Source organism: Trichomycterus rosablanca, chromosome 3 (assembly GCF_030014385.1).
Source record: "Trichomycterus rosablanca isolate fTriRos1 chromosome 3, fTriRos1.hap1, whole genome shotgun sequence".
NCBI lineage: Eukaryota > Metazoa > Chordata > Actinopteri > Siluriformes > Trichomycteridae > Trichomycterus > Trichomycterus rosablanca.
This window is the reverse complement of record NC_085990.1, coordinates 47,216,223-47,228,359: the sequence shown is the minus strand read 5'-3', so window position 1 is coordinate 47,228,359 and position 12,137 is coordinate 47,216,223. Positions and strand designations below refer to the sequence as shown.

The 12,137-nt window shown below is 38.4% G+C and overlaps 1 protein-coding gene across 1 annotated transcript; it reads right to left on the bottom strand.

The window, feature by feature from the left end:
* Positions 1-1,920: 1,920 nt before the first annotated feature.
* Positions 1,921-11,244, bottom strand: rpa2 (replication protein A2). Its single transcript, XM_062992173.1, has 9 exons — positions 11,109-11,244; positions 9,467-9,561; positions 9,275-9,376; positions 6,891-7,004; positions 5,791-5,865; positions 5,236-5,352; positions 4,816-4,950; positions 4,549-4,643; positions 1,921-2,365 (listed from the first exon to the last, which is right to left on the bottom strand). Exons 1-9 carry the CDS (start codon positions 11,119-11,121, stop codon positions 2,278-2,280), a joined length of 834 nt encoding a protein of 277 aa, XP_062848243.1. The 5' UTR covers positions 11,122-11,244; the 3' UTR covers positions 1,921-2,277.
* Between the last annotated feature and the right edge of the window lie 893 nt (positions 11,245-12,137).

Sequence of the window (12,137 nt, the reverse complement as noted above, 5' to 3'; positions counted from 1 at the left end):
GATCAGTGTATGGTCAACAAGCTCATGGTCAAGCGTCCACATACATTTGGCCACATGATTCAAAAAGGGAAAAGGGAACTAAAGATTCAAATTTTGCCAAATTCTTTTAACCAATAACAGCTAGTCGACGGTTAAGTGACATAGCATATAGTGTCCCATTACATACAGTGGTGCTTGAAAGTTTGTGAACCCTTTAGAATTTTCTATATTTCTGCATAAATATGACCTAAAACATCATCAGATTTTCACACAAGTCCTTAAAGTAGATAAAGAGAACCCAGTTAAACAAATGAGACAAAAATATTGTACTTGGTCATTCATTTATTGAGGAAAATGATCCAATATGACATATTTGTGAGTAGCAAAAGTATGTGAACCTTTGCTTTCAGTGCCTGGTGTGACCCCCCCTTTGCAGCAATAACTGCAACTAAACGTTTCTGGTAACTGTTGATCAGTCCTTCACACCAGCTTGAATTTTAGCCCATTCCTCCGTACAGAACAGCTTCAACTCTGGGATGTTGGTGGGTTTCCTCACATTAACTGCTCGCTTCAGGTCCTTCCACAACATTTTGATTGGATTAAGGTCAGGACTTTGACTTGGCTATTCCAAAACATTAACTTTATTCTTCTTTAACCATTCTTTGTAGAACGACTTGTGTGCTTAGGGTCGCTGTCTTGCTGCATGACCCACCGTCTCTTGAGATTCAGTTCATGGACAGATGTCCTGACATTTTCCTTTAGAATTCTGTGATATAATTCAGAATTCATTGTTCCATCAATGATGGCAAGTTGTCCTGGCCCAGATGCAGCAAAACAGGCCCAAACCATGATACTACCACCACCATGTTTCACAGATGGGATAAGGTTCTTATGCTGGAATGCAGTGTTTTCCTTTCTCCAAACATATGCTTTTCATTTAAACCAAAAAAGTTCTATTTTGGTCTCATCCGTCCACAAAACATTCTTCCAATAGCCTTCTGGCTTGTCCACGTGATCTGTAGCAAACTGCAGACGAGCAGCAATGTTCTTTTTGGAGAGCAGTGGCTTTCTCCTTGCAACCCTGCCTTGCACACCGTTGTTGTTCCGTGTTCTCCTGATAGTGGACTCATGAACATTAACATTAGCCAACGTGAGAGAGGCTTTCAGTTGCTTAGAAATTACCCTGGGGTCCTTTGTGACCTCGCCGACTATTACACGCCTTGCTGTTGGAGTGATCTTTGTTGGTCGACCACTCCTGGGGAGGGTAACAATGGTCTTGAATTTCCTCCATTTGTACACAATCTGTCTGACTGTGGATTGGTGGAGTCCAAACTCTTTAGAGATGGTTTTGTAACCTTTTCCAGCCTGAGGAGCATCAACAACTCTTTTTCTGAGGTCCTTTGTTCATGCCATGATATACTACCACAAACGTGTTGTGAAGAGCAGACTTTGCTAGATCCCTGTTCTTTAAATAAAACAGGGTGCCCACTCACACCTGATTGTCATACCATTGATTGAAAACACCTGACTCTAATTTCACCTTCAAATTAACTGCTAATCCTAGAGGTTCACATACTTTTGCCACTCACAAATATGTAATATTGGATCATTTTCCTCAATAAATAAATGACCAAGTATAATATTTTTGTCTTATTTGTTTAACTGGGTTCTCGTTATCTACTTTTAGGACTTGTGTGTGAAAATCTGATGATGTTTTAGGTCATATTTATGCAGAAATATAGAAAATTCTAAAGGGTTCACAAACTTTCAAGCACCACTGTATATTAAACACATCAGATTTTTCTAGAAAACATTTTTAAATAGAGTTTCAGCTGTTGGAAATGAATTTCAATGACATTTTTAATCAATTGAGGTAATTGAACATGAACTTGGACATTTATCGGTTAATTAATGAGAACAACAGTAAACAAATACAAGGCATTCAGAAACAAAGACTTTATTTTATTCAATTTTTATTATGCAGCATCCAAATAAAATAGTAACATGTTAGGTAGAAAATATTATTAGAAACAAACTGTGTTGGGGATAGAAACATGTTTAAGGGTTTAAACTGTACATTTACATTAAAATGTTTCCGACTTTGCTACCTGCTTTTTGTACGGTCTTCAAACCACATCCACAATTCAAAGAATTAAGAATTTACCCACTGGTCTTAAGCTTTTTCTTACCACAAATGTAATATATGGGTTGTTGACACAGTAAAGAAACCCTGTTGTACAGCTAGCAAATGGACAGAGACCACACACCATCAGTGTGCTTAAAGGGTTTAGATGTTTCTTAAGCCTCTTGATCTGTTGATCTGAAATGATCCTCGTCAATAGTAGAGAAAATGTGGCCTTCATTGCTGAGGAAGTCCACAACCTGTCTGTAGATAAAGTAAAACATGAGAATGTAATCCAACTATTAAAATGCTTTACAGAACTGTCCTGCAATGCTGTCATACACAAGCCAGAATACAGACATAAACAACAAGTACTACACTTATTTACAAATTTACACACAATATGCAAACCATAATATCTACAGGGCAGATACATAACCCCATTTAAAATGTTTCAAGTTGACCAAAGAGATAAAGATATGAGAGCATACATGACAAAGAAGGAACTAAACTTGCACTACCATTTCCACTTTGGGGTTATTCACAGAAGTGTGTGACAAAAAGCCGTTTATCACATGCATTTCCTTTTCAAGTGCATGAAATGGAAGACAGCACAATGTTATTATTCATTAATCTAAAAGAAATCTAAGGGCTCGGAACAAAAAATTACATTCTAAAAATAACACGGATCACTACATGAAATCTCTGATCGGGTGCATTCTGGATTATACAGTTCTATTGGGCTTCTTAAGTGAAAATCTTAGATGAAGAAATAATTCAGCACAGTTAAAAAGTACTTCTGTCTCATCTGTGTATATCATGTTTTGCATTTCTTTTTATTTAGATCAATAGATGTTAACAAGTAGCGCTGCGTTCAGAACGGCTGTCAATCCAGCAATGATGTTGCTTATGGTTAGTCTCTTGTGGGCATTTAGTACGGTGGCCGAGAAGTGCAAAACAAATAAACATTTTAGAAAACAAAATTACAAAAGTAAAAACTAATTTACAAGAGGTGAAACACTTTTACCATTTACATTTTCAGCATTTAGCAGACGCTTTTATCCAAAGCGACTTACACAGTGAGCGGAACACGATGAGCAATTGAGGGTTAAGGGCCTTGCTCAGGGACCCAACAGTGGCAACTTGGTGGTGGCGGGGCTTGAACCGGCAACCTTCTGTTTACTAGTCCAGTACCTTAACCACTGAGCTATCACTGGCCCCGCACTTACCAATGCCGAAACAAATCGCAGGCTGCACAAACTCAACACTGTGAAACATACGAACTCTCGGTGGTTTAATAGATCACCAAATATTTGTTTTCATCTGCAAATAATTATCTTTACTTTAATAAAGCATTGCGTTAACATTTGTCATGTACAATTCTCTGAGACTCAAAAAGTGATCAGGGGTTTGACTGTCTCAAAGCTTTGGTGTTGTGTTTTATCTCACTGACTATTAAAGAATCAATCCCGCACATTTCTGGTGGTTGAATATAACCTCCGATACACTTAGTCGACTCAGCAAGTGTTACAAAAGGGAAAAAGCTTCGAAGCCTCTATATCGAATGTCCCGTCCCTACTAAACAATGTTTTGTCCATTTTGTGGAAATTATTTCAGCCAGTTGGCCTGCTTTTGTTTTTCTTGTGGGAAGTCTCTAGAGTTTTAGAAGAGCGGACGGTAGATAGAGATGCACAGGCGACGTCTAAACGTCTTCTTTCGTCCGCACTTCTGCAAAATCTAAGGACTTCCCACAAGAAAAACAAAAGCGGCCAACTGAATAAAATGATTCAGCTCTTGTAAATTTGTTTCGGCATTGGTAAAAGTGTTTCACCTCTTGTAAATTTGTCTTTACTTTTGTAATTTTGTTTTCTAAAATGTTAATTTGTTTTGCACTTCTCAGCCACCGTAATTTAGGGACCTGTAACCATTTTCTGTGCACAGGCACTAACCATGACATGAAGCTGGCCAAGATGTACGGTAAACTGAATAATATTTAAATGCACATTTAGGAGACAAGTAAAAGCAGTACGTGATGTCTTTAAAAAAAATAATGAAACCCAGGAAACTATATGCAACATGCACTACTCAACAAGAGTCGAATGCAGCCGTAAACTAAAGCTGTAAAAGGATGACGTCTGATAGCTGAACACACTATATCATGTGGTGCATTGGCTCTACCAGAGACACAGGCAGAATTTTATTATTTTTAATATATCCAACAGGATTACTTACTTGATTATTATATAGGCTTATAACACATCATGCCGATAGATAAAACTATGCTTCCAACTTCCTTATTTCTTTTTACTTTGTGTGTTAATAAGTACAAAGTCGAAAGACATTACATGTGTTAATATAAAGTGGATGCAGTGGAAGTATATTAAATAAAAATAAAATGCCTAAACACTTGTTGTCTTTCATTGTATATTGGATTATATGTGAAATACCTGATAACAATTATGCTCATGCCACCAAGTCTTTGCTTTAGCTCCTGTATACTGATTCCCTGAGGCTCTGGGCAGCTCTTTATCATACATAACACCTGAAAAACAGAACAGAGAACAGATCTAAATCAGAGCATACTCAAATTAATATTACTATTATTGACACGTGTGCCTTGAGGAGTGTGCTCCCTGTTCAAGACTTGGTAACTTGTTCACAATGCTAGCCACAGTTTGCAACACAATTTCATACGGTCAACCAAAAAATCTCACCTGGTTCTGGTTAGGGTTTAATCCATTATTGGCCATGGCACTGGCACCAGAGTATCCCCCACTTGTGTCCATGCTACCCATGCCAGTGCGTGACACAGATGCCATGCTGCTGTTCATTCCACCGCCTCCCCCTGTCTAAAGTGGACAAAAAGAAAAGGATAACTTGTACAGCTTTCATTTTATTATATCAACTCAGCTGGTGCAGTGGCTCTGTGGAGTGTGTATATCTCAGTTTATGATAAAGAAACACTGTTCCCGTTATATTTACTGATAAAATGTACATTTTAGATATACTATTCAAGAGCAAGAAACAGATTAATCATGTTTTATCAAGCAAGAACACAAATGCACAAACTCTTTGCTCTTATGGACAGGAAGCTGAAGGTATGTAGGCTGTGTGGTGTGTGAAAAGTGTCTCACCATGGCCTGTGGTTTGCTGAGCAGCAAATGTGCCTGCACAACCTCCAGCATATGGGATGTAATCTCATTCATGTCATCTAGTGGCCGGACACTAAACGCCACTAAAGATCTGTTATTCTGTGACAGACAAGATTTAGGCAGTTATTTTTTTGCAGTGTTAACCAAAGATTAGGGAGATGTGCAACTACTGCCAAAATATGCTGCATACTGCACATAAGTGTCATTACAAAATATTTACACATACACTTAATAACAGTTCTTTGGGACAGCAAAAAATAAATATTAAATATTTTCAGACATAGAAAACATTACAACCACTTAATCTTAAATCAAAGAAAAAAGTGACTTTTTATAAAGCAGTGCCAGAAAGTGAACAAAAAGACATGAAGCATAGATTTGGCAGGAAAGTGGACGCAAAAAATGAGCCACCTTGCTATTCCTAATGCACAACTACCACAATCTTTCAATCATGCTAAATGCATTTATCACTGTGGTGCAGTTTTAACAATTTATGACTGAAATATGGAAACAAATCAGACATCCAGTGCTCCTCACCTGAAAAGATCGCAGGTTGCCAGAAACCTTTACATAAGTGTTCGGAGGAATGACAGAGCTATCCACACTGGGATCCTATGGGTAAGAAACATGCACGAATAAAATATAAACATCCTTTTACAGTTAGCAACTAGTGTTATACTTGCCTAGTTTCTCCTTAAGCTCTTATTTAATTTTGGTATTTGTCCATTTCTTTAACAATTTATATGGATAATTTCAGCTTTAGGGCCATCATCGATAGGCATCTTTAGGGGTCCATATTTCTAAGAATGGTCTAGTGTAATTAGTGTTAACAGGTCTTACAATTGCAATGTTGCATAATACTATATCAAAATAAAGAATAAGCATAATTTTAAACCCAACCTTTGTCTTACTAGGCAATCAATTTTTTACTGGTTGTTATCCAAGCTATTGGTTAAAAACACTAAAAGTGGAATTTAAACATCTGGTCTTTCATTTGAGGAGCTGACAATAAAATATTAGTTTATGAGAAATGAATCTTGTCTCTGTGGCTTTCTTATGCTCTGTAAATCTGAGGGGAAATAGATAGCTGATAATAGTCCACCAGTCAGCACAAAGCTGTTTCCTGGCGATCATGCGCATATGTAATGGCTGTAAAAGCAGCTTATGGGAAGATATTTGACGCTCATATCTGACAGCATTAAGCAAGCAATGGTTTCATTGTTACCTAAATATGCCTTATTATTAATATAATTTTGTATGCTTTAGTTAACTAGTATACCAACATGTAACATTTTAATCTGTGAAAATAAACACTTTAGGATGGCAAAAGACTTTAAAATAAGGTGAAGGTAAGCTATTAATTGAATTTCATTTTTATCAACCACTTCGTATGGGTGCCAATCCCATTTATGTATAGCTAATCATGTCTGTGTAGATGCCTGGCTGGCCAATAGCTCAGCTAAGATTCAAACATAGATTCGTAGACAAACATAACAAAAAGTAGATCCTCTGTCTTAATCTCTCCAACAAACTATTCCAGACTAGTATGGCCATATTACAAGGTGCTGTTCTGGAGGCAGGGTAGCACTTTCCACACCCTGTATTTAAAGAGGACTAACTCATTACTTTGGCCTTACCTCTGTATCTACCCATTGCTTCACATCCATTGGGGCTGCTGTCATGTCATCCACTTTGTACTGAATATTAGTCATAGATTTATCTGTGCTTTTGATGATCCCAACAATAGTGACCTAGAACACCCAAAACAAACAAATCACTTAAGAATCTGAGGAACTGTTGACCAGGTGCACACAAACTTGCACTATTCACATGTCACAAATTACTGCCAGCAGTGATTGTGATTAGACATCTTATTCACATGGGAGAGTGCAAATTAAGCAACTGATCGTCAGTGAGGGGTAAATCACAGGGCACCCCTTTACCAAAATCTGCTGTGTGGTGTAAAGAAAAGGAAAAACGTATACAATATATGAGCAGATTATGTGAACACATCCTATTTGAAAACCAACTGCATTATGCAGGATTGTTTTTTTCTTTTTTGGCAAACATGCAAAAAGAATATCTTTTGACATTTCTGTTTCTGTTTGGTCTTTTTCTTGTAACAAATTCATGAAGTTGATGTCAAATAAGATGAACTAGGCCTTCACATCCTCAAATATGTGAATGATTTACCAGTTGGCTCATCATGGACTTTTTAAATATTTACCACTGTGACACCAGTGGGACTGCAGAGGAGAGTGGTGGCTCAGTGGTTAAGGTACTGAGAAGACCCTTAACCTTTGATCGCTTTTACTGTATTCAGTAAGGAGCTAAATGTCAGAAATGAAATCCTAAATCTCGATTAATTAAACACAAATATTAATCACTTTTATTTAATAGATTGAAACTAAAAAGAGTAATTACTATTTTTACCCACACATTGGCAGTTAATGTTGGATAACTTCAATAAAAGATCATTGTCTTTATCTAATCTTAAACTCATTTATACGACTAAAAACCAAAGTAATAAATATGCAAAAAAATTGGGTAAATCCTTATAGGCACTGTAAATCAACATTTATTAATACAATTATTATTTTTTACTACAATTAGATATGGTCAAGACGAAAATCATTTATTTATTTATTAGGATTTTTAACATCATGTTTTACACTTTGGTTACATTTATTACATGACAGGTAGTTACTGATTACACAAGATTCATCAGTTCAAGTTTTATTGTCAGACACAGTCATGGACAATTTTGTATCTCCAGTTAACCTGACTGCATGTTTTTGGATTGTGAGAGAAAACCGGAGCTCCCAGAGGAAACCCACGCAGACACAGGGAGAACATGCAAACTCCACACAGATGAAAATCATGATTTTTGTCTTGACACCTGAGCTTCAATGGCCTTCTACACTGTACTGAACACATCATTTATGTATAGTGTACTACGTATTGTTTTAATGCCATAGTGTTAAGTAGCACAATAACTGTGCAAGCTATTATGCTAATTTCCCAAATGGCCCTTTTTATGCCTATTTTAAATGGGTTCACAACATTGTCGGCTTACATCATAAAATTTGTCAATTTATTTATACATAAATTCTGCCCTCCGTTCCTTTTCAAGAAAATGGCCTGAAATGGGTTGCAGTTTGTCTTTCGACTTCACTCACAAAATCCACGATGGGACTGAAGCTCCCAGTGATTAAGTGATGGTGTAGAGATCAAAATAGCTGTCAATCAAAACGGGATTCAGCCTTTCGACTGATCCTCCAATCATCTTGCAGAAGCTCAGCGTCCAGACCCGCCCACAGCTCCATTCACCCCCAGAGACGCTCAGCGTCCGGGGGCGGGACAAAATCGTGGCATTTATCCAATGACCGGCGAGTTTTGAGGCAATGAAAAAAACCTTTCCATGCAGTCCCATTGAAGTGAAGAGACGCTCAGCTTCTGCGGGCAAATGCATTGACGCTACGGGAATGTATGAGAAGTTCGAGTCAGTCGATTTGTGATAAGTAGCTGATTCTGAACGAACTCGTCTTCGAGATGAACGTGTTCTAACGCATTTGTAGTCAATGAAATGTTAACACAACTGTACATATTTGACCATTTAATTTTTGACATTTTAGGGGAAGCTGAGCTTCTCTTGGAGTCTTAGAGAAATCGCCACTGGTTCACAAGTACTGCTTAAAATTCATATATATATATAAAAAAAGGAAGCTAGTATCATACTTAATGTTCTCATATCCTCATAGCATTCCCCTTCACACAGTTGCACATAGCTGGTCATGCTGTAAAATTATTTTGCAGCTGGGTAAAATAAGCTCACTGAGTAGCCTAAATACACAGTCACAATGGATGCAGGTCCATAGTCAAGTGGATGCTTAGACAGTGGTGCTGGAACTGATCACTAGGTCAGTACCCTAACCCACTGCAGTCTCATTAAATTTAAACATAAGTTTAATAGAATCTTCCCAGCAATAAGGACTGGACCAAAGACTTTTTGTTTTCTTACTTGTGCAACTTCCACGTCGCCTACACGGAAGATATCTTCGGCCTGGGCTGCAGACATGAGCTGTGACACAGTGCAGGGAACAATCTGCTGGGCACGCGTCCTCTAAAAAACACAAACATAAAATCAATAAAGCATTAACATAATTATGCTTTATCCCAATTTATCATAAAACTACATTTTAAAAAAACTGACCCCTTTTTTGTCTCCTCCCTGAGAGGCAGCAGGTGAACCAAAGCCCCCTGGTGACTGATTGTATCCACCGCCCATGCTGGCTTCTCCATATGATCCTGAGAAAAGTTTAAATAAATAATTTTTTTACTTGTTCTGCTTTTTTTTTATCTTTTCTTTGAATGAAAAGAAAATGGATGAACAATTTAGTCAGTCTGGCAGTGACTGAGCCCATGCCTATACATATGCACTCAGATGGACTTTCATGATTATTTATTTGCTGTCACTAATAATTTTGAATTATCTCTATTATTAACATATTATTGTACCTATATATACAAACCCCATTCACAAAAGGTTGGATAATTTTATTTTTATTTCTGCTGTCTAATGCAATGAAAACAATAATCTGCAATTATGTGAGGCTAAATAAGAAAAAAAATTCAAGTTACAGGTGAGATGGAAACAGATGATGGTATCATGATTGGGTATAAAAAGAGGATGCAAACAAAGATGGATTGTGGCTCACCACTTTCTGCCAATTTAAGAACATTTCTGTGCGAAACACAAGGTCTATAATGACATGGTTGATAATTCTGGGGTTGGCCTTTTGTTCTTTTTTATAAAGAGTGCCAATAGTTGTGTCAATAATTTCCCCTGGGATAAATAAAGTAAGTCAGTATGTACACTGATCAGCCATAACATTAAAACCACCTCCTTGTTTTTACACTCACTGTCCATTTTATCAGCTCCACTTACCACATAGAAGCACTTTGTAGTTCTACAATTACTGACTGTAGTCCATCTGTTTCTCTACATGCTTTGTTAGCCCCCTTTCACCCTGTTCTTTAATTGTTAGGACCCCCACAGAGCAGGTATTATTTAGGTGGTGGATCATTATCAGCACTGCAGTGACACTGACATGGTGGTGGTGTGTTAGTGTGTGTTGTGCTGGTATGAGTGGATCAGACACAGCAGCGCTGCTTAAGTTTTTGCAAATACAGTGTCCACTCTACGTATTATGCACTCCTACCTAGTCAGTCCACCTTGTAGATGTAAAGTCAGAGACGATCGCTCATCTATTGCTGCTGTTTGAGTTGGTCATCTTCTAGACCTTCATCAGTGGACACAGGACGCTGCCCACGGGGAGCTGTTGGCTGGATATTTTTGGTTGGTGGACTATTCTCAGTCCAGCAGTGACAGTGAGGTGTTCAAAAACTCCATCAGCACTGCTGTGTCTGATCCACTCATACCAGCACAACACACACTAACACACCACCACCATGTAATTGTCACTGCAGTGCTGAGAATGATCCACCACCTAAATAATACCTGCTCTGTAGTGGTCCTGACCATTGAAGAACAGCATGAAAGGGGGCTAACAAAGCATGCAGAGAAACAGATGGACTACAGTCAGTAATTGTAGAACTACAAAGAGCTTCTATATGGTAAGTGGTGCTGATAAAATGGACAGTGAGTGTAGAAACAAGCAGCTGGTTTTAATGTTATAGTTGAGCCTGAATAAATGCTAACTAGTCAACAATTTGCCCTTTTGGCTAGTTCGCTAGCATTTTACTGATGCAGTGGCATGGCTGTTAGCTTTTAGCTCCACAGTTCATTAAACTAAAAAGACCGCTAAAGTGCTTAAAAATGTAAAGACACATACCTTGATTCCACATTATTTTAATACAAGCGAGAGGTAATAGTTCTTTACACAAATAAAATGAACCGAGAAGCAATAGAAGTTTCTTCACACAACAACAGCCTCACTGTCAGTGCAGTACCGCGCTTACTGCCTGTATTCCCCGCGCAGTTGGTTTTCACAGGCTGTATCCAACATGCCTCACTAACGGCTACTAAGTGCACTACATAGGGTGCAGGAGCTATTACCTCACAAAGCGTCTAGTTTCATTATATAGGGTGGCTGGGGCTGTTTAGGATCAAACCAGTAAGCGAGTTTACTGGTCACCAAGTTCTGCCGCGAATTCAGGGCTTACAAAACTTTATTGCCACAATGTGAGACAACAGTTAGTACAGTACATGTAGTGGTTTGTTTCTGTAGTTCTGCCTTCAGCTCAGTGATTTGGCGGTGAATCCTGACAGGATAAAGTGGTGACACCAAACACATCATGACCCTGAATTTTAAATATTTCTCAGGTGATATTTTAAAGGATAAAACCAATAATAAAATGTGCATTCATTTATTAAATATTATATCATTAATGCAGGGGTGGTTCGTTCCTTAGGACGATCGGGGAACGCACCACCAAAGGGCGAAAGGGAATACATTTTTCTATCACAGCTGTGACTGTTTGGGCGACTTCACTCTAACTGAAAATCGCCCCGGATTGCTCTCATAGACTCTCATGTTAAGGCACTTTTTTTCGAACTGCAGGCGCTGCAATACAATCTGAATGGGTTCCGGGAGGGCTCGCACTTACGTGCTTGCGTCACACGTAACCTGGTGTCGCGATCTCGTCGCCATGACTACCATCACCTCAGTTCGGAGCAACTCCATCGTGTAATCAGGATAAATTAGCAACTTAAGAATTATGGCCGCCCTAATATACGTATATTCCATATACTATTTAAGAAGGTCCTGGGTTCGATCCCCAGGTGAGGTTGTCCGGGTCCTTTCTGTGTGGAGTTTGCATGTTCTCCCCGTGTCCGCGTGGCTTTCCTCCGGGTGCTCCGG

What these genes read in the sequence shown, in the direction of transcription:
- rpa2 (XM_062992173.1), bottom strand. An exon ending in GCGACGTGGAAGTTGCACAA is followed by an intron (nt 7,005 to 9,274) that starts GTAAGAAAACAA and finishes TGGGTGTTCTAG; the next exon opens with GTCACTATTGTTGGGATCAT. An exon ending in TAAACCCTAACCAGAACCAG is followed by an intron (nt 4,644 to 4,815) that starts GTGAGATTTTTT and finishes TCTGTTTTTCAG; the next exon opens with GTGTTATGTATGATAAAGAG.